General features: G+C 43.8%; 1 protein-coding gene across 1 annotated transcript in view; it reads right to left on the bottom strand.

The window, feature by feature from the left end:
- Nucleotides 1-21,925, bottom strand: part of plvapb (plasmalemma vesicle associated protein b) — a 44,046-nt gene extending 22,121 nt beyond the window's left edge. The window contains exons 1-3 of the mRNA XM_039767059.1: nt 21,137-21,925; nt 11,036-11,105; nt 5,691-6,397 (exon numbers count right to left, since the gene is read on the bottom strand). Coding sequence (XP_039622993.1) covers nt 5,691-6,397; nt 11,036-11,105; nt 21,137-21,508 — 1,149 coding nt within the window. The 5' untranslated portion in view covers nt 21,509-21,925. The remainder of the gene's footprint in view (nt 1-5,690; nt 6,398-11,035; nt 11,106-21,136) is intronic.
- Nucleotides 21,926-23,630: the final 1,705 nt, after the last annotated feature.

Here is a 23,630-nt window from a genome sequence, read left to right as displayed (position 1 = left end):
CGCTTTTCTAAATTGGAACTGTAGGTCTTCTTGTCCAGTTCCTGACACCAATGTAGTGCTGGCGTCGAGTGCCACAATGGATCTTTTGGCTCTTTATGCAGATCTTTTAGGTGGCTCTCTATACTTTTAAGGAACCTTCACTGCTGCTACACTCGATGGAATTCTCTTTGCAGCTTTGCAGGTGTGGCATTTTTATAGGTGCCCCTGCCGCTGGTGATGGAATGCCAGCTCATATTATGGATGGCACATCATCAGATGAAGCGTCTTGTCAGCGTCGATACAATTTTTCAAATTAATACATTTGTCTCTGACACAATACATTTAAATTCTCTTGCATTCTTTAATAACGAAACCTAAAACAAGGCAGAATGAAAATACCACACGTGCCTCATGAAATAATTTTGTACTTATTTTAGTCTTCAGGAGTTTCCTACTCTGTTACAATTGAATCACCTGAGGCCTCTTGCTTAGGCTCCATTCTAAAATTCTACTTACACTAGAAAGGCAAAAACAGCACACACACACACACACACAAAATCTAATTTATTAAACCTCATGTATACCAGGGGGCTTATTTCTGAAATCTGTATACTCACATTTCGAGCCTCTTTTTCTATGTATACAAGTTTTACAAATAATTTATTACTTCCTTTGCAAATGTCAGACATTATAAAATACGTATAAGACCGATTAGCATGCTCCATATATGGATGTTTCAGGGCGGCGTTCAAAGCGCATTCAGTTAAGTATATTAAAAAGATGATTATGATTTTAAAACGGTAAATTGCATAGAATTGTGCATACACCAGGTTTTAAATCTATTTTTTTTTGGTTTGCTGTGCACATTTTTCTGCTTTTTTTTTTTCCATTTGCATATTTTTGTGCCTGATTCCATGCAAAGTTTCATAATTGAGCCCCCAGGTACACTACACTAAGCTCCTTTGTAAATTTCAAATCATCTTAAAATGATGTGTCCATGCGTTCACTTTTAGCCACTCCCCATCACCTCCCACCAGTAAGCATATCCCTGTATGGCTTAAGAAACGCCCTTTTTGAATATTCATGATCTAATCACCATAGCAATGCTCCTGAGTGACGCCTTTACTTTCAAACCAAGGGAGGATGCAGAAAACAAAACGTCACTGAACTTGAACTGAAGGTATTACTGAAATTTGGGGGAGTTTAAAGAGTGGCGCTGGAGGTCTGCAAAGACAGGTGCACTACGTTACTAAACTATGTCCCAAACAAAGGCTTTCCTCAATTTGTAAGGCCACGGCTAATGTAAAAAAGTTAATCAACAAATTTGGCACACACAGTGCCAGTGCTAGGCTATTTTGCACCCTAGGCCAAGCTTATTAGTGTACCAACTGACTGTTCAGTAGCTAGCCCACCACTTGTGACCTGCGCCCTAGGCAAATACCTAATTCACCTTAATTCTGATGCCGGCCCTGGGTGCACGGTGACACAGAATTAGCGCCGCTGCCTCGTAGTAAGAAGTTCGTGAGTCACGTCTCAGGTGCTTACTGCGTGGAGTTTGCAGGTGGATCCACATGGGTTTGATCCAATCTCCTCCAACAAGCCAAAGACATGCAGGTTAGGAGAACTGGTCATGCTAAATTGCCCCCTGGTGTCCGTGTGTGTGTGTGTGTGTGTTTACCCTGCAATAGGCTGGTTTCCAGTTCTTGGAACTAAAGACTTAAATGGTTAAAAAAATCTGAAAGTGCCATGTTTAGAAAACTGTCTGCTTAGCAGAAGACCTGCAGCTGTAAGTTGAACAATGGTTCAAGGTCACACACACACACACACACACACACACGGCTTCAAATGGCTCTGATAAAACAAGCAGGCTGTAAATTTTATACACAGACTTCACTCTGACAACTAAAGGCCAGCAGCTGTGCCAGCCTGAAGTTGCCTTGTGCCTGCTGCGAAGGTTCATGGGCCCTGTATGTGGGCCCAATTAGACCAATTAGAATAAAGGAGATAATGTGTGCGGCATGTGATTTTTGTGATTTAACAAACCAATGAAGTACGAGGTGTGGCAGAAAAGTAATGAGACTGGCAACACTGCAAGCGATCTGGCAACGCTGCGCTGTTGTCCTTGATAGAGCACGTGTATCAGTCCCCTCCCATAGCTCAGTGCGAGTTTCAACTCCTTCCGTTAACTACGTGATTTTTGTGACTGCTATTAGCGAAGTCGTGTTTCTGGTTGTGCGTCACGCAAAATGGAACAGCGGGATTTGGAGCAACGTTGTGCCATTAAACGGCAAGTGTGACGTTTGAAAAGTTAAAACAGGCCTATGGGGAACATTCTTTATCCTGAGCTCAAGTTTTTCACTGGCACAAATCATTTTTGGAAGGCAGAAAACACGTTGAAGATGAACACCGTTCAGGGAGGACTTCAACTTCGAAAACCAATGAAAACATCGAACGTGTGAGATCAGACCATCGTTTAACATTAAGAATGTTGAGTGAACAATTAAATTTGAACAGATTTACCGTTCATCAAATTTTGACTGAACAATTTGCACATGCTGAAGGTTTGTGCCAAAATGGTGCCGAAAAACTGCCCTCTCTATAAAAGAATTTTTGACCTCAAAAGGCATTCCTGTGGTTCCCCAGCCCCCTTATTCACCTGACCTCAGTCCGTGTGACCTAAACTGAAAAATGTCCTCAAAGGACGTCATTTCGGGACTTTAGAAAACATCCAAGAGAGTGTAACGGACATGCTGAAGACCATACCGGTTGAAGACTTCCAGCGCTGCTACCAACAGTGGGAACGACGTCTCCATCGGTGTGTAGCTGCCCAAGGGAACTACTTTGAAGGGGATAACATTGATGTTAGAAAAAAATAAAAACTTTGGTAAATAAAAAATCAGTCTCATTACTTTTCTGCCACACCTCGTATTATCAAGGTGCCTTATTTTTGTAGCTGATAAGATGTATTCTTTCATTTCATATAGCAGTGATATGCAAATCTGTTAGTGTGAGCTGAGTGGGTATAAATCAGACGCTGTGTCTTTGTTCGAGGAATCCCTTCTGTTCATTGGTTAACGGCAGGGATCTCCCTTTTAATGAAAAGAAATAAAGTGCATAAAGGATGAGCTTCCTCCTGCCTGGTTCATTTAATTGTCTGATAGACAGAAGGGGATCCTTTTCTACCACACCATCCATGGGTTATTCCTGTCTGAACCCACTGCTTGCCCACCTGCCCTGTAGCAGCAGGATCAACAAATACTTTAATCTGTCCTGGCCAAAGCAACTTTCATTTAAACGTCGTCAGTTCTTTAAACAAACAGAGAAATTCTCTTCACAATTTCAGTTATGAGTTTGTTCAGATTTAGCTTAAATGAGGCTGTTTCAACTTGAATATGTTGTATTCAAAACTTTCCTCTTTTACATGCCTGAAAGATGTCGGCAAACAGATCGTCAGCACGTCTAGAAAAGTATATTCTTAAAGTTGATGATTTGCATATATTCAAATTGTATGGTGAGCATATATGAAAATAAGCATAATAGCATAGTGCACGTTAGTATAGCAAGGGTTAAATCACAAAAAGGGCTTGTGCCTGAATATATTTTTTATTTTTCTTTGCAAGCTGGAAACTACAAATATTTCATGAGTCAAGGTCAGGTATGTAGAGAGAGGCTGACAGGCAAGACCCCAAGCATAAGCCCCCATACAATCCCCCCACCCACATTTCTAGGTGGTGAACATGAGCGGAGGACTAGAGATAATGGTGGCAAGAACTGGACAGGTTCAGGGTGGGGAGAGGGCCTGTCAAGTGGGCATGACGGATAAGAATAGAGTGCTGCACTCATTAGCCTGGGAAGTAATTGGTGGAATTAATTAGAGGCAACGGTCCGAGTGAGGTAATCTCTTGATAAGAACTGAATTGAGACGGTTCTGAGTACCATTCTGTCTGCACATCCTGAGGTCTCCGAGTGCCTTCTTTGAGCAGCGTATTTCTGCCACGGCATACTTGGCACTGCAGTGACTGAAAAGGTGGTGCACATGGCTGTGGCTTCTGCCTGCCCTTTACAAACAGCAGTGCGCGGTTTAAGCAAATCTCCATCACATGTCACGTATACCACATGTGACAAAATATTTAAAAAACAAAAGTGTGATGTCTGTCTCTTTGATGAAGCAAACCTGTACATAAAAAAAAAAAACGCTCCAACTTTCAAATCAGTTAACTAAGCCGCACCCGAATATTACGTCGTGCGTACATTTTCTAACTTCTTAAAATAAGAAAGTGCTTACTTTACCACAATTAAAATACATCGACAAACTTAAAAATAAAACGTTTTCAGTCACTTAAATATCACTAATGGTAATCAAGTCCTTTTTTGTGACGATAACTGAGTCCTAAGATGATTTAGACATCCTCGAGCCATCCACTCGTAGTTGTGTGCTGAACTGGAGCCGACATGACTGAGACCATCGCACAGAAATCACGCAATCCCTGCCCCTTTACAGATTTAGGACAGCTGGGTTTCAAAAATGGATGGATGGATGAAAATGAGAATGTGACTCACGCATCCTTGAAATACGCAATGAAACGAGATCCTCAAATACGTGAGTCACCCTTAAGCTGTGTGAAAGCTGGCCCGGACACAGACAGACGGACAACATATTTTGCACCCACACACTGTTTATTTACACTATTTGCAATGTCAATATCACGTGCACACTCACAATCTCCAGTGCCTCTTGCACCGATCTCCCCAAAGTCCAGGGCCCACAGTCTTTGTGCCTTCCTGGCCGCCTCCCGTCCTCTCTCTCCAGTTCAGTCCTGCTACCTCCCGACATCCACCAATGACTGGAGGGAGCCGGCCCCTTTTATGGGAACCCGGATGGGCTCCAGCTGCTTCCCGGCACTTAGTCCTGGCCACACCCCTGTGTGGCGGAAGTGCCGGCTGCGCACCCGGAAGCCGTCCGTGTATCCCCTTTCGTCTTTCTCCCGGGATCAATAGGCATTGGGGCGCCGCCTGCCGATGGCCACGGGTCCCTACAGGGCTGGGCTTCCAAGCCCCCTACCCGAGGCCTCCTGCATAACCAGGACGGACGCCCTCTCTCGGTCTGCCTCCTCCTCCAGTCTTCCAAGGCGTCCCGGCCGGGCTCCATCCCCGGCCAAAGAGTACACGGGGTAAACCGGCATCGGGGCGCCGCCCGGCGGTGACCACGGGTCCCTACAGGGCTGGGCTTCCAAGCCTTGTACCCGTGGCCCCCAACATAACTAGGACGGACGCCCCCTCACGGTCTGAAGGAGGCACAAGCCCGGCCGGGGACCACAGCTGAAAGAATGTTGCCAGATCTCACGGCCGCTAACTTTGTCACCTGTTTCTACCTCTACAGCCCAATGAAAGAAACTGACTCCGACCCCCTTCCGGGCCAAGTTCTCTAAAACCAGGCACCCCTGGATGGAGGCGTCTCACTTTTAGACGAGTGAAGGAAAAGACGAAACCTGCCAGCCCTGCCTCAGCCCTGCCTCAGCCCTGCCTCAGCCCTGCCTCAGCCCTGTTTTAACTGTTTTGCAGCGTTACGGTGTTTTGTTATTTTTGTTAATAGAATTAAACAAAACAACCCCAGTTTGTGTCCCAAAATTTCTTTTCAACCTGATTTTTTTTTCTACTGCTTGACAATAAGCTATTTAAATAAATAAATAAATAAATAATGCAGCACTTACTCTTGGGTAGGCAGGATTGAGGGGTTTCACCGAGCTGGTTAGATTCTTCACCTGGCTCTCCAGCCCTGCTATTGTGCCCAGAAGCCGATCTTTGTCAAGTCTCATATCCTGGATCTCCTTTATGATTCTCAAGGATTCAGTGTCATGCTTGTCCTGCAGACTTCGCATCCTCCCTTCGTAATCTTTGATGGTTTCGGTCCGGTTCCTGTTACACAGCTCTAAGCGTTGCTTATTTTGCTCCGTCTGTACTTTCAGATTGCTGTTCTGAGACTGGATGTCGGATAACCGGCGGCTGATGGAGTCGACGAAGCTCTGATACTTGCTCTCGATGTCACTTTTTAAGAGGGAGCAGTTGGTTCGGATCCTTTCCATCTGCTGATGTTGATTCTCGCAGGACAGAGAGAAGGACGCCGTGTTGGGGAGCGCCTTGTTAATCTGCTCGTTGAACTTGGAGGTGATGTCGGTGATGCCCTTCAGACTCGACTCATAGGTGGTCCTGCATTGTTCTTTGAAATCCTCCAGTTCTGTCTGAATGTTTTGCTTCTCTTGTCTTGTCTTAATTTCCAGCATGCGGAGGTTGTCCCTTTCATCTTTTACACCTCGGAGTTCTCTAAAAAGTTGCCCAGTAATTGTGGTGAAGTTGATTTCCAACGTCTGCTGTCTGATTGTCAGTTGGTCCTTGTCCCTTATGCAGACCTTTTTTTCAGCTGTATGGAAACATAATTGCAGAAGATGACAGAAGTGAGAAACCAGTTCAATATTCTAACAATGGACCAATGACAAAGTTACACTAGCGGTCAAAAGTTTTTCCAGCTTTTTTTCACATTTAATTCATTGAAATGCAACTAAAATGGTGTAAAGGTCAGCACTAAACTGCCAGATGTTTAAATTAAAAGGTTATGTTAGAAAACACTGAAAAAAGGAAATATCAAAATATTACAAAGTGGCCTTCATCAGAGAACAGCTAATAGGTTACAACCAGGGCTGGATTAAGAAGAAATCGGGCCTGATGCTGCAACGCAAAAAAAGGCCTATTTTTTCTCGGCATTGGCGCGTGTGCATTCGACACTCACCGTACACGCGCACTCAGACCGACCAAGGAGCCTTAATTGCTTGCGACGCAACCAGCCGGCCTTTATTGAACATGAATAATAATAACGACGTAGTATCGTAACAACTCGAGATTATCATCAACATTCAATAGCAATTGTCTGAAAAGTGCACTTAATGCAGAAAACCTAACAATGAAATACGCAAAATGTCGCAATTCTCTTACGAAACAGACTAAGAAAAATTGAATGTGCAGAGACATTGGGTCAAAGTGACTCTTGAGGGTAAAAATTTGTCCACGATTTCAATTTCATAATAGACCAGAATCCTGTCGAGGATTTTAAAAATTCTAAACATCCATGCCAGACCTGAGGGCCGGCTTTTAGTTTTACCTTTACAGATAACCACTTAAATAGCCATCGACTTTTACTGTAAAACTAACTTTCGAGGTGAAAAATTTACTACGTGGCATTTACCGAACAGTAATAAAGTGGCAAGAATCCCCAAGATACTGCAAAAAAACGCAGCTAAATTACTAAGTAAACTGTTTAACGTAAAATTGATAGCATTAACTTGAAATCTTCAGTTAACAATAAACACAACAACGTTATAGTTACATCACAACGCAAAGAACAATAGTAACTGTTGTGACAGATAGGGGGCGCTGTCGTAACCCCTTGAACCCTCGGAGCAGACGCTAGACACCAGATAAAAGTCCAAATGCTTGTTTCATTTAGACAAATAAGTGCACAAAGCACCCTCCACTCCACCATACTCCTATAACTCACTATAATCACTACAATAACAATCCTCCACTCTCCCAGACGCGTTGCCACCCTTCCTCCCGACTCAGCTCCACCCTGGGATCTCCCACAGTCCTTTTTATAGTCCTTGACCTGGAAGTGTTTCTCTCTCTCTGTCCATGTGACTGGTAACACTTCCGGCTCAGCTAAAAACTCCTTTTCTTCAACCCAGAAGCACGTCATTTCTTCTGTCCATGTGACTAGGATGCACTTCCGGGTTGTAGGGAAAACAATCGTTGCTCCTCCCTGCAGTGCCTTCTAGCGGCCCCTGTGGTATCCAGCAGAGTGTGTGTGTGTGTGTGTGCCCTTTAGTGGGCTGGCGCCCTGCCTGGGGTTTGTTTCCTGCCTTGCGCCCTGTGTTGGCTGGGATTGACTCCAGCAGACCCCCGTGACCCCTATAGTTAGGATATAGCAGGTTGAATAATGGATGGATGGTATGGCTGAATGAGAGCACTAAGAAGCCCTAAAGTTAAACAACTGGTGCATTGGCCTTTATAATGAAAATAATTAGTTAGAGCAGTTGTTCCAGGAAATGAGTTTGAGACCCTCCTCCCTAAGTTAGCTGGTCATCACTTTGCATCTCTTTATTGTTTAATTTCCCATTCAGGAAAAAATCTCAGTGTCTCAGGTCTTCTGATGAATGGCGTCTGGTGATTTCAATCCAGACTCGTTTAATGTGAACAACAACATTTCTTTCTATAGCACGTTTTCATACAAAAGATGGAGCTCAAAGTGCTTTACAGGATGAAGAAAGGTTAGATTAGGAGCAGGCACTGATACAGCGCATTGCCGTACCCACCACATGACGAACCAACCTCAGGATCCCAGATTGGGACCCAAGTGCAGCCATGCACACCTCAGCACCACACCAGTTCAGATGGAGTGGAATACTGGGAGGTTTTTTATGGTGGCCGGATGTTGCTAATTCTGCCACCAACCCCCAGGTTTTTCCCTGCAGGTTGGAGGGCCTACACGCAGGGCTGGATGGAGATTAACGTCATACACCCAGGATGGAGCAATTGCAGGTTAAGGGCCTTGCTCAGGGGCCCAACGAAGTAGAGTCCCTTTTGGCATTTATGGGATGAAGGAAGAAAAAAAAAAACAAAATATAAAAATAAAATTAGGAAATACTAATTAACATAGAATAAAAGTAAGGGCCAATGATCAGAATGACAGAGAAAACAAAAAAAAAAACAAAATCTGCAGGGGTTCGAGGCCACGAGACCACCCAGGCCCCTCTAGGCATTCTACCTAACATCAATGACCTCAATCAGTCCTCATTGTTTTCAGGCTTCACAGGGAAGAACTTGATGATGAAGCTCCTAGTTGGTGGAACAAGCTGCTCACCTCCATTTGTACGATTGACTCCCTCAACGTGTTTAAGAAGACTCTCGTGTTTGCTGAATTTCTCTCTAACTGTTTTAATGGCTTTGATTGCTTCTTGTAACCTAAAAAGTGTAACTGGCCTCCATGTAGTTCTGAGCTCTTCACCTGTGCTGGTCAATTTTGACACCTTCTCCTGTAACACTTGCTCCCCAAACCATCCCCAGATTGATTTTACTCGATTATGTTGACCTCATTTGTAAGTCGCTTTGGATAAAAGCATCCGCTAAGCCAATAAATGTACCTGTAAATGGTTGATGTTCTCAGAAAGGGAAATTCTACACCCTAATTAAAGTTTGTCTTGAATGAATGAACGCTTTGACAGGCCATGTAGTTCAATGCCAAAATTCATTATCGGCAATGGCAGTCATCTAATTAGGAGTCTGGGTGGACTGAAAACCTGCAGCCATCGCGTCCCACTGGCATTGCCCTCAAGAACCACTGTGGCACTTTTAATTCTAAGAGCATAGTACTTAATAGGACAAATAAACATAATAACAAAATCTATATATATAATTCACTAAGAGCACGCAAGATGCAGGCAAGACAGAGAGCCAGGCCCGCCAACTCACAGAGCCCCGCCCACCAACTCACAGAGCCACACCTGCCAATTCTAACAGAGCCCCGCCCGCCAACTGTAAGACCATGGGACACCATGGAAGACGCACGACAGGGCCAGGCCCGCCAACTCACAGAGCCCCGCCCACCAACTCTAAGACCATGGGTTACGCGCAACAGAGCCCCGCCCTTCAACTCTAACCCTCCTCCCGCGTCATGGGATACGCACGGCAGAGCCCCGCCCACCAATTGTAACCCTCCTCCCGCGTCCACCATCGCTCTCGAGGCATGCACACTGCCAGCTCATGTGCCCGCACGCAACATCTCACCAAACACAGCCTCAGTCGCTTTCATCTGTGCTACAGTCCACATGCACCTCTGAGCCACGTTGGTTTTTCATTGTTCTTTTCGGTTCCAGCTGCTTTTCTATATATATATATAATCGACCAAGTCGCCCGACCATGGGGTACGCACAACAGGGCCCCGACCGCCAGCTCTAACCCTCCTCCCGCGTCATGGGGTACGCACAACTGAGCCCCGCCCACCAACTGTAACCCTCCTCCCGCGTCTACCGTCACTCTCGAGGCATGCACACTACCTGCTCATGTGCCCGCACGCAACACCTCACCAGCTTTGGTCTGTGCTACAGTCCACATGCAGCTGTGAGCCGCGCTGACTGTTCATTTGCCTACCATGGCCACCGCCTCAAATGTATTTCATGAAAACAACACTTCCTTCAATGTTATACAAATTTCTGCATCAGGTAACTGTTTGTTTCTATCAGTCGGATATTTCTGGAAAAATGTCATCAATGAAACTGTTGCTCTCGAACTTCGCAACATGGCTGTTACCTTTGACGTGCTCTCCATTGCTCTTAGTCACGGAAGCTTATGCTTATGCTTATGCGGAGTTTATGCTGGTGAGGCAGAAATTGTGACGATGTCTCAAATGCTTCCAGCTACTATCTCCATTCACTTCCGAGAACGTCGTCATGCCTCTCCTCGAGTTTACAATCCGGGCCAACATCTCTCCATATTCCTGCTCTTTAGCAGTCCTTTGGATCATGGGCATTACGAAGTTCTTGTGCCTCTCAAATACACACGTGCTAACCGTCTGGTGCCATCTATTGACAATGTCGGTATGTGCGCACAAAGTTCACAAACACGTGATCGCCATACTGATGTGACGTCAACTTCCCACTATCCTCTTACTGAAAAACATTTACAAACGCATTTCACACCGGAATTTCAATGCAACATTTGCTCAAAAACCTTCACGCTCCAGAAATATCTCAAAGCACATTTAAACACACACTCCACTGAACAAACGCAGTGCACACAGGTCTTTCAATGCACTATTTGTTCGAAAACATTCCGAATGCAGAGATATCTCAACGCACATTTAAAATCACACTCCACTGAGCAACTGTGTCTTTCAGGAAGTGTTCACACATCAATAAATAATTATGTGGCGTATGCTACGCCGCGGGTTGGCTAGTAACAAATAAAAGACCAGCAAAAATAATAAAGCAGTTTTGCATTACTGTCTTACCGTCAATCCTGGCGCACGGGCTGCTCTGACAGCATTGCATATTTTGCATTGCTTGTTGCCTCCAGGTGCTCTGTTAACAGAAAAGAAAAGAATTTAAAGAAAATGTTCCGTCCCGTCTGCCTGCACAATTAACAGTCGCTGAGTAGAGCAAAAGTGATTTGATATGTTGAGTCGTCTTTCATTTTGTTCTCTAAGCCTGAGGTAGCCTGCCACACCAAGGGTGGGGGTGTGGGGGCGCTTGGCTCCTGACTTTGGCCACACGTACCCCTAAATGGGATTAACTGGATGGCTGGACGAGTGTATGGACACACAAAACAAACTACCATATAGCATCTTTTCTACAATACCTGTGTATTTACAGTATGTACCCTGGTTATATTATTATTATTATTAATAATAATAATAATTCTTCACATTTATATAGCACTTCTCAAAGCGATTACTGAGGGGGGAGCCACTTCCACCAGCACCAGTGCATGGCATCCATCTGCTGTGTGATGTGACGGCAGCCACTTTTGCACCAGTGACACTCACCACACGTTAGCTATTAGGTGGTGAAGGGGTGAGAGACACAGAGAGACAATCATGTCATGTTTTTACACCTAAATAAATAACATATCCTACTCAAAAATATTTTGTTGTGTTTACTAAACTTCATTGTTTGATTTTAAGTTTGTGAAATTAATTAATGCATACGTACATGACTTTAACAATTCCAAAATAAAAAAGCAAACAGTCTTCACCAGTGTCATACATCAATAGTATTTTGAACCTGTCCGAGTACCCTGGGTGTCCACCTTAATTAAAGGACAAGTGTCTGTCTGTCTGGTTGCTAGGTCTTTGCTCTCCAACATGTGGCGCATCACAAATATTAGTAATGTTTTTGCATATTCTGTACCATTCACCTTAATCAATGGACAAGTGTCTGGTGTGTGTGTGTGTCTGTCTGGCTGTCGGACTGCTGTGTCTCTACTCTTCAACAGATGACACATCACAAACATTAACATTGCTTTTATGACCCCTGTATCATACACTTTAATAATAGGACACGTGTCTGTCTGGGTGTCTGTCTGGTTGCTATGTCTCTGTTCTCCAAAGTGAATTCTGTACGATCCACCTTACTAAAAGGAGAAGTGTTTGTGTTTCAGTCCAGCTTCTGTCTCTGCTCTCCAACAGGCGGCGCACCACAAATATTAGCACTGCTTTTACAAATTCTGTGCCAACCACCTTAATAAAAGGACAAGTGTCGGTGTCTGTCTGGTTGCTGTGTCTCTGCTCTCCAACAGATGGTGCATCACAAACATTAGCACCACTTTTATGACCCCTGTATCTATCATACACTTTAATAATAGGACAAGTGTATGTCTGTGTGTCTGTCTGATTGCTGTGTCATGGCATTCGTAGTCTGAATCCCAATCTGATCTACATGCTGTCAAATAAACGAACCACACGCCGCGGCTTTGCCTCTGATGCTGACGTCTGAGGTTCGATCCCTGAAAGGGGGTGCAGTGACTGTGTATGATGAGCCCAGAATTAGGGCGAAACACGTGCCTCGTACTCTTTGCATTATTTAATAGTAAAAACTATGCAAATATATATATATATATATATATATATAGAGAGAGAGAGAGAGAGAGAGAGAGAGAGGTATAATATTGCGATCGAAATTAAAAATACCCAATTGTTAGTTAAACGACTGAAGGGAGACTGCTAGTATTGCTAGTATTGGAGATGTTAACGTTTGGGAAAAATGCAACAGTATTTTATTTTATAAATGCAAAAGACAGCAACATAGATAGATAGATAGATAGATAGATAGATAGATAGATAGATAGATAGATAGATAGATAGATAGATAGATAGATAGATAGATACTTTATTAAGTATCTATTTATTTATTTAACATGCTGGACAGTTTACCGTTTGAGTCAAAAAAATTGGAAAATATTAAAATCAAACCCTTAAATTTGCTATAATGCAGAACATTTATTTATTATGTTTTTGTGACCGAACTGCACACAGAGGTCATTTTTTAGAGGGCTGCATGAAATTCAAGGGCAGACTGAATTCGCCGACTACCGCGAGCGCATGTAGAGAACAAAACATTAAGAAAACACGCAAATAGGACCCCCTGTCCTCAATGATGCTGGGCGAGCGTGTCCTGAGGTGGTCCCATACACATTGCTGTTGTTTCCTGCAACAGCACCTCCCGATTGTTACGCTTTTCTTAGGAAAGAACGGACATTAGGAATAAAAATAGACTAAGCTTACTGTATATACCTGATAAAAATAACACTATCTGAGGAACGAAATTGCCCTTAATAAAATAAAAGTTTATTGTAAACAAACTGCACTGCTCTTAGTCGTCAATAAACGCTTCTTTTCATAACTTTCAGCATTTTCAAAAATGGTCAAGTAGCATTCACTGCAAAGTCTCACCCAGCATCCATGCAAGCAGTGGTCCCCAGTGGGCAGACCATTGGCATTGTTAGGAAAACCCAATTAAGTACCGCATTGGCCCAATATGGGGGCTACTACAAGGAGCCACAGCAAAAATTCACACAGTGGGCCCCAGCGGGCAGATAATGGGCAGTGTGGGCTTGGAAAACCCCAGTGTGGCCCAGTATTGAGGCTGTCATATGGAGCCCCATGGCAAAGTGGCCCTGGCAAAGTGGCCCAAAATGGCTGGCAGTCCAAGTTTAGTGGATCCCTCATTAGCCATGTGATGGTCTGGCAATGCCGGCCAATGTCATCGCTACCCCATAGTGCCCCCCTTTTTAATGTCATTGCAGAGTAAGTGACACAGTGAATTAGTATAGTTGGCGGGATTTCGATTTTCATTGTACAGTAGAAAAATAAATAATTTGACTTCCAAAAGTATTATTTTGATATTGACTACAAATATCTGGGTCCCTCCCAATCCAGAATTATGCAGGTTAGGTGGGCCGGTGGTGCTAAATTGGCCCTGTGTGTGTTCGCTTGGTGATGGGCTGCCAGGGGTTGTTCCTGCATACCTGAGCTCAATGCTTATATATTTAGATAGGCTCCAGGTGACGGACCACCCTACCCTGGATAAGTGGGTGTAATAAACGGATGGATGGACTAGTAAGGTGTGGACTTTTTTTTCAGGTTTGTGATCCAATGGGAGCTCTTTGTTTGCCCACACTGGGCCTACTCTGGCCCAATGCCAGCTTGTTCACTGGGTATGTTATGGCACAAATTATCCAAACTCCTGAAGGCGTCGAACTGCCTGTACATAAGATGACAAATGAGCATCACCGGCATTGTCTCGACGCTACCATATAGGCAGGCGGCAGCTCCCGACGATTCTGTGAAGCAGAGAGTCTCCAACTCCGGTCCTGGAGCGCTGCTGTGGTCAGTGCCGGTCGAAGCCCATTTTGGAGTCCCAGGCGGGGTGGACGAAAAAAGCCATTCGTCGTCCTTAGCGGGTAGTTTGAATTATTAGGCATCAACAACCTGGGAGGGTGAGAGGGGTTCCTCTCAGGCCGCGGATACGAAGCTCGCGTCCCCTTTGTGCATATACTGTACCGCTGACTTCAAGGAACGCGCGCTTCTCGGTGCACGGAGCATGCGCACTTTTACTTTCATAAACTGCGCCCAGCCGGTAACAGCGCACATTCCGAATCTTCAGACTTCGACGACTTGGTGGGGTCTCGGTGTCCGGAGCGTACGTGTCCATTACTTTCATAATGTGTGGCTCAGTTTATAGCTTGTGTTCTACTCCACTCTCTACATTTTCTTCTCTTTATCGCGATAATTCCCGTCAGCGCGTCTGTTCAATTCAGTGTATTTTTGTCAGCGCACTTTAATGAGTGCAGGAGCAGAGTAATGCAAGCGGATCACAGGTGAATGAATTTGCAAACTTTACAATTTTATCAATTGCGTAAGGCCTAAACAGAAATAGACGGATTTGTTTAAACAGTCGGGAAACCAAACACACTCTTAAAATGCTGGTTCTTTCCTGGATTGTGTGGCTCCTTAGAGCTCCATTCCTTAACGGGTACTTTGCATATGAAGTTGGTACTTTGTACTCAGAAAAACTTCCTCATATGTGAAAAAAACGATCTTTAATGTATGGTAGGCTACCTAGCAGGGCACAAACGGACCAAGAATACCTTTTAAAATCAGGAGCAATTGGTATTTCACAAGTCTGTTCACATCTTCTCTTGGTTATTTACTATATGGAGCCTGCTACGGATCTAAATAAATGTCCCTTGATGAAAACCTTCATGTTGGTGGGTCTTTTGGGAACCAACTGGTTCCGCTATGGTATCGGTCTTAAGGCAGCTTTATTATTAAGAGTAATAGTGTCAAAGTCATTAACATAAATGGACGCTAATAATCTTTGTCAATTAGTTAATTGTTGTACCATGGCCAGCTGACGACAGAGAAAGTCTTTGTAGCGGTAACGTGCGAATTACATTTAAGTCACCGTTGAAATGGATCGGAGGTTTCAGTCAGGGCTGTAAAATTAACGACAACGGAAATATCCGTTCGTTGCCGTCACGTTTGGTGTTACTTGAGGACGGTGCTGATGATATCATGTCTGATAAAGTAAAGTTTAAGTGGAATAGAAAATGTGGAGACACCAACCCCGATCGTCTTGGTTCTCTAACCACCAGCTGAACCTGAAAGGCACATCCGAAGCTTCCACAGAAAGGCGCTATAGACGGCTTTGCGACACAAGAACTCTAACACGGAATATTATGTGAGTGGTGTTGGCCATTAAAGGTCCTCAGACTTCCCACAAATTTCACTTTTTTCCATGTGAATGTTTACATGTAAAATGCCCTGTAAACTTTAATTAAGTCAAAGTAAACTTTAAAATTAAGTCCCTTCTTTCTGCCCTAAAGAATATTACACGTAGAGGGGTCGAGCTCCTTTCTTCGAGTCAGGGAGCCTAAATTAATACTTATAAGGCAAAACGTAATTCATTCTCATCCAAGAGTTTGTTTTTCAGATAGTTTTATTTTTTATTTTATTTTATAAATTACTTTGAAATGCAGTTGAGAGTCGCAAAACAAGACACTGTCGAAAACTTGGCGGCGTAACGTCTATAGAGTGACAGACGGACAGCGCTTTATTTATCCGAAGGGGGATTAAGCTTTTTACGGGGAGCTCGAGAAATATGTTTTGTTTTATTTTATTTATTTATTTTAAAAAGCGAATTAAAAAATAAAACATATGACTTGGCTAAAAGATAAGAGAGCAGTCTACGTAAGGCGCTTTAAAGCCGTTACTGTTGCAGTGATGAAGACTCAGTAGTTTCTTGACTTACTTCTTCTGATAAAATTCATTGGCACAAAGAAATTACAAGTAAATCGTGCCTAGTATACTGGTGTGTACATATGCATTGTGGCACACATGATTTCATTTAAAAAGTTTATTTCTTAATATGGTTTTTTTTTCCTAATGAATAAATATACTTCAATTAAAGGTTGGATTCTTCTCTTTTTTGTGTTGTGAGCCTATATTTGTTTGGGAAGAAAAAAGAACATATCTTGACCAGGGGTGCCAATAATTGTGGAGGGCGCTGTGTGTGTGTGTGTATATGAATTAGTGCGAAACACGTATGGCGTACTCTTTGCATTATTTGACAGTAAAAACTATTTCAGCCATTCTATGATCTGCTTCTCGCAACTGAAAGAGGGCACCGTGGCGGACGTTAGCCGACTTGCTGACCAACCACAAGCGTTACCTGGTAGGTAACCACCCATACAGTCAGATTGTGATTCAGACTACGAATGCCTTGTGTGTATATATATATATATATATATATATATATATATATATATATATATATATATATATATATATATATATATAAATGTGTGTGTATGCTAATTTATTTAAAGCTCTTCTATCAATTCAGGTTGGGGAGCATGCACTGGTACAGCACGTTGCCGCACCCACCACACGATGAAACAACTCCCGTCTTGCAAAGGCAGACACGCAATGCAGTCCCACCCTCCAGACATGACCCTCTATCTGCCGCTGACAGGTGTTATGTGCATGGGCGACCCCTTGGCCTGGTCCAGTCACTCGGGTCCCCAACAATGAGGATCCTACGAGAAGGGATCACCCTCGGGGAGACGCGCCACATGGCCGTAGTGCCGTAACTGACGCTCCCTCACAATGCAGGTCATGTGCCTCATTCGGGACTCCATGAGCAACACAAAGTCAAACCAACGGTACCCAAGGATTTTCTGGAGAGACACGATACCAAAGAGTCCAGTCTTCGTCTCAGGTCACTGGATAGCTCTTCTATACAAAGCCAAATTTCACCCGGGGACAAGTATGGAGACTATGGAAGATTGTGGGTTCTCTTCCAGGTTCCTCCCTGTGTGGATAGCGCTTTGAGTACTGAGAAAAGCGCTATATAAATGTAATGAATTATTATTATTATTTTTAAATATAGTGCCTTTCATATCTGTCTGTTATATAGTGCATTTTATTCCTGTCAGATACTTTCATATTTAGCTGGCTTTCCATCTATCTACTATATAGTGTCACTAATTATATCGTGCATTTCACGTCTAATGTTATAGTGCCTTTCACGTCCATGAGTTATGGTGCATTTCATAAGAGACAGGCAAACAATCATAGTGCCTTTCACGTCTGCCTATCTTCTTATCTAATGCCCTACCGTGGCTGTTCGTTTGTCCAGGATTTTAAATCACCTGTAGCTGGCAAACCGTTTAGACTATTAACCTGAAATTTGATACACATATATTACGTGCCGTCTACTGTCCACTTTCTGTTATTCCTCTTTTTTTTTATTTTATTTTACTGCAGAGTCAGCGCTCGGCAGCCCGTGCAGCGCATGCGTACGGGCGCCGTTCTCGTCCCTATCACCTTGCCGTCTCTTCCCCTACCTTTTCATATCTTAAATCATTCTTAAGTCTTCAATCTGCCTCAAGTGCCAGCTTATGTGAAAAATTAAGGAAAACGTACTAAGTAATTGCAACACAAACACTGACTTAATCAGTTTTAACGTGAAAAGATGCCGACGAAAGACGAGAAGAAGCGGGGCGCTAGGGTGGAGAAGAAAAGAAGATCTGCTCAGGAAGCAGCAAGCGCATCAACCTCTGAGCAAACGAATGATAAACAGAGACAGAGAAAGAGGATGAAAACTAGGAATGGCCAAATCAAGTGTATCCACTGCAGTGCGCTGTTACTGGCTTACTATATAGTGCCTGTCATTGCTAATGTTAGATGGTGCATTTCATATGTCTATCAGTCATATAGTGCCTTTTATTTCTGTCTGTCTGTTTACGCAGTAATTCAGCTGCTGTTTGCGCATCCCGGGTCCTCCCTGCGTGGAGTTTTCATGTACCCCGTTTGTGTGGGTTTCGTCCGGGTGCTCCGGTTTCCCCCCGACAGTCCAAAGACGAGCAGGTTAGGTGGACTGGCGACGGTAAATTGTTAAACTGCAAGAGAACTCGTGGGTCCTCAAGCCAGGTGTGTTTCCTTACAGATCCGCAAACACATGCAGGGTCAGGTTAACGGGAGAATCCAAAATCTGTGTGTGTGTGTGGGTGAGTGGGCTCTGTGGTGGACTAACGCTCCGTTCAGGGCGGTGTTCTGCCTCGGGACAAGCACTGCAGGGATGGGCAGGGGCCCACCTCGTCCCGGAATTGGAATTGGGGTTATGGTGTGTATGGGGTTCTCGAATGACATTTTATTGAGTTGTGTGGAGCTATTGCTTGTTAAAGTGCACATTTAATTTTAAGATGGGGTCTTTGCATATGACAATGGCACCTTGTACTTAGAAAAGGTTCTTAATACAACAACAAAACTGAAATCTTTAAATGTCTAGTGTCCTCCTCAGATCAAGAAAATCTAAACTCAGCCTATTATTGAATGCAATAGTCCTTTTAAAATCAGGAGCCACTGGTATTTGACAGATGTGTTATCATCTGTTCTTATTATTTCTAGAGCCCGTTACGGATCTAAATACGTATAAAGTTTCTTTCTGGGACCTTCATGTACACGGACGGGCCTCTGAGTTACCAAAATGGTCCTGAACAACGGCCTTGGCACCTTTATTTTTAAGTGTGGTAAATATGCCATCCTGCTCTGGATAAGCGAGTTAAGAAAACAGATGGATATGTGTGTGTGTGTGTGTGTGTGTGTGTGTGTGTGTGTGTGTGAGTGAGTGTGAGTGTGTGTGTGTGTGTGTGTGAGTGAGTGTGTGTGTTTACTTAGGCGGCACGCAGATCGTACCAGTCTTTAACATCACAAGGGCACGCATAATCTTTGAACTTCAGAAGCTGACTTTGGTGAACTCTTTTCAAAAAGTTCACATTATCATCTTGTAATGGCTGTAACAGGTTGGAGCATCCGTTCATAAAGCAAGAAAAACGCGATCAACGCAAACGTCGCATCGAAAGTGTAAAATAATAAAATTCACGAACTGTTCGTCTTTAAAGGAGTAATATGAAAAGGCCATTCACAGAGTAAAGAACGCTTAGAATTGATGCTCACACTTCGATCCGACAGTTGTATCAACCTCTGAACATCTTGCCCTAGATAGCAGTTAAGGGCCGTTAGGTGGGGAACACGGCTGCCCTTTTTATCTTTAGCCAAATCGGAGGCTTTGTGTTTTTTTTCGTTTCAGTCATTGTAGTGTGCAGCATTGTACAAATATCTTATATATATAGTAAAAGAGGTCACGATCAGGTGACTGGTGATATAAGACTGTTGAATTCCAGTATTTTATATTTATTTAACGTAAAAAAAAACCAAACATGCTGTAGATAAACCAATATGGTGAACAGGCAACAACTTCCAGTCAATGGCATGACCTTATTAAACTTTCTTACACACACACAAATATTTATATATATATATATATATATATATATATATATATATATATATATATATATATATATATATATATAGTGTGTATTTATTCATTGAACGTCTGTAAAAAGCCTCATTTCCCTCCGGGGACAAATAAAGATCTATTTACTATATTGTGCCTTTCATATCTATTTGTTATATAACCATATCGATATTTTATATAGTACCTTTCCTATATCCATCGATTAAACAATGACTTTCATGTCTGTTATATAACAGAGAAATACATGATATATATACTGTAGATCTGAAAGACATTTTAGCAAGTAGACAGACATATATACTGCGCTATATGGTACATTTTATGTCTATTATATGACGCCGTACATATCTGTCTGTCTACTTGCTAAAATGTCTTTCAGATCTATATATATCATGCGTTTCATGTCTAATATATAATCCCTTTCATATCTATCTACTACATAGTGCCTTTCATGTCTATCTGTTATATGGTGCATTTCATGACCAGTATATATTTATCTATTATATAATGTCTTCTGCGGTGGGTTAGCACCCTGCCCAGGATTGGTTCCTGCCTTGTGCCCTGTGTTGGCTGGGATTGGCTCCAGCAGACCCCCTTGACCCTGTGTTCGGATTCAGCGGGTTGGAAAATGGATGGATGGATGGATGGATATAATGTCTTTCATATCCACTTACTAAAGTGTCTTTCGTATCTATACATTATATCATACATTTCGTGTTTATTTTATAGTGGTTTTTATACCTATATATAATGTATTTCATATTTGGCTATGTATCTACTTATTATATTGTGGATCTATTATATCGTCCAGTTCATGTCTAATATTATATAATGCAAATCATACCTGTTATAAGGTTCTTTTGATATGTATCCTAAATATCTATCTATTACATAGTGCCTTTCAGATCTGTCTATCTACTTAGTATGGATTTCGTTTCTATCGACTATACTGTATGGTGCCTTTCAATGTCTAATCTTATACGGAGCCTTTCATATCTATCCATTTATCTGTTTTATATTGCCTTGCATGTCTATCTATATCAATCAGTCACACGTGTCTTCTCCATCGCCACTGGCCCCCGTACTCGTGTCGGGCGCTTTAAGTTCTTTTAACACGTTACCACTCCGCAGGTACCCCAAGTCTGCGCTCCCCGCTCAATGAAGTGCTTTGACTGTTGCCGACTCTTCTCCTAACTGGCCATCCGCCCGGTCGGCCCCCAGCCCCTTACCAGGTCGCGATTTAGGTTGGCCATCATCTTGCTGGAGTTGGTGATGAGCCCGCGCGCATGGACCAGCTGCGCGTCGAGCGCCTTCTTCTCCTTCTGGGTCTGGTTGAGACGAGTCGTCAGGTTCTGCTTTTCGCTGTCCAGCACTACAACTCTGGAGGACATCAGAGAGGCTTTCTCCTCCAGCTGGGTCAGTCGGTCCCCCAGCATCTTGTTGTCGGCCCCGTAGAGCATGAAGAGGACGAGTCCCAAGATGATGAGGAATTGGATGAGAGACGAGAAGACAAAGAAGTACTTCACGTAGTAGCCGCAGTCTTTGCTCTTGGACGAAGAGTCCATGCCGTACTTGACGCCGCTGTATTCGCCCTTGTACATGATGTGCTGTGCTTCGCTTCGCAGCCTCCGATACTGAGAAATACAGACGGTGGGATGTGGAGTCTGTGTGACCACCGGCACCTCCGGAAGGGGGCGGGATGGCAGCCCCGCCAGGAGAGGACAACACTTGACTCTTCTGTCCTGTGTGTCAGGAAATCGCAGCGCCCGCTCCCTGCGTTTATTTAAACAACTTCTTTTCCTTGGTTGATTTTATCTTTAGGATGCAGATCGGCGCGAGGTGTCCACGTCAGCCTGTTAAATCCTATCGGTTAACGGAGAGAAGAAGAACTCCTACAGAGAGACTGCGCCTTCTGCCTAAAATGGGAAGAAAAAATAAAGTTAAACATGCAAGAAATACAAAGCCCTGACTGACACGGACGTGTGCGCTAAAGGCCATTGTGGATGTTTAAATGTGTCCGCCCGTTATTTGTTCTGACATAAGCGATTAAGGGTTGCATTTCTCTATTTCCCCTTTCTCATAGAAATGACAACACAGTTATAACAGCACATATATAAAATATCAGAGGCGGCCTTACGGGTGTGCGGAGCCTTGGGCTGACCAATCCCACACGGGGCCGGTTACGTCAAGCGCTGTTACCGGTATGTGTGGACAGTATAAACTTGCGCGCGAATATGATAAAAAAAATAATGTAAGCATACACCGGATTTTATCATTATAGTATTCAGCTAAATTTTTGCGCGTCAACACATGAAAATAAAACTGGAAAATATAACTTGACAAATCCGCTCGAAAGGGACACGCGGACCTCAAAAGCGGGGTCTCCATATAAGGCGCAGGGCCTGGGGCTGTCGCCCCATTTGCCACCCCCAAACGCCACTCTTATGCAAAGATCAATAAACGAGAAATTGAAAGAATTATAATGATGTAATAATATGAAGAACCTGAGCGAGATGTTAACTCCCAGTTAAATGATAAGACGGTAGCAGGTCTGGCGTGAAAACCAACAAAGAATGAAGCAGGACAGAGGATGACGCAACGACACGTCACTCAAACCACAGCGCTGTCGTGGGCAGCCACCGCAGGGTCGCGCAAACGTCCGCTTCTCCAAGTCAAGTCAAGTCAAGTCAAGTCAAGTTGGGAAGCATGCCGGTTGGCAATTGCAGATGTTTAAATGTGTCCACCCGTGATTTGTTTTGACATAAGCGATTAAGGGTTGCATTTCTCCATTTCCCTTTTCTCATAGAAATGACAACACAATTATAATAGCACAGGGTCCAGTCCCACCCTCCAGAAACGACCCTCTATCATGTTACACGGGCGACTCCTTGGCCTGGTCCAGCCACTCGGGTCCCCAACAATGAGGATCTTACGAGCCGGATCATCCTCAGGGAAACGCGCCACATGGCCGCAGTGCCCTAACTGACACTCCCTCACAATGCAGGTCATGTGCCTCATTCGGGACTCCATGAGCAACACAAAGTCAAACCAGAGAGTACCCAAGGATTCTCTGAAGAGACACACATGAAGGAGTCCAGTCTTCGTCTCAGGTCACTGGATAGCATCCATGTCTCGCAACCATAAGCACCAGGACTCTAAAGACTTGGACCTTCGTCCTTTTGCAGATATCGGGAGCGCCACACACCCTTTTAAAGTGACCACATGAAACCCCATGCTCTCCCAATCTATCTACTGACTTCATAGGAAGAGTCACCAGAGTCATGAATGTCACTGCTGAGGTAAGTAAACTTCTCGACGATGTCGACACTCTCTCTGCAGACAGACACACTGCTGATGTGCCCAAGAGGTCATTAAAGGCCTGGCTCTTTGGTTTTTATCAGGACCTTCGCAAGCCCAGACACTCAGACTCCTCACTCAGTCTCTCGAGCCCCCCAATCAGAGCCTCCATTGACTCAGTGAAGATCACAACATCGTCAACAAAGTCAAGATCAGTGAATCTCTCTTCACCAACAGGTGCCCCACAGCCGCTGGACCCCACGACCCTGCACAACACCCATTCCATATAAGCACTGATCAGAGTAGGACCACGAACACACCCCTGATGAACCCCAGAATCAACAGGGAAAACACAGAGGTTCTGCCTCCACTCTGCACAGCACTCACAGTACCAGTGTGCAGGCCGGCCATGATATCCAGCAACCT

Source organism: Polypterus senegalus, chromosome 10 (genome assembly GCF_016835505.1).
Source record: "Polypterus senegalus isolate Bchr_013 chromosome 10, ASM1683550v1, whole genome shotgun sequence".
Lineage (NCBI taxonomy): Eukaryota > Metazoa > Chordata > Cladistia > Polypteriformes > Polypteridae > Polypterus > Polypterus senegalus.
This window is presented reverse-complemented; position numbering and strand designations above follow the sequence as displayed.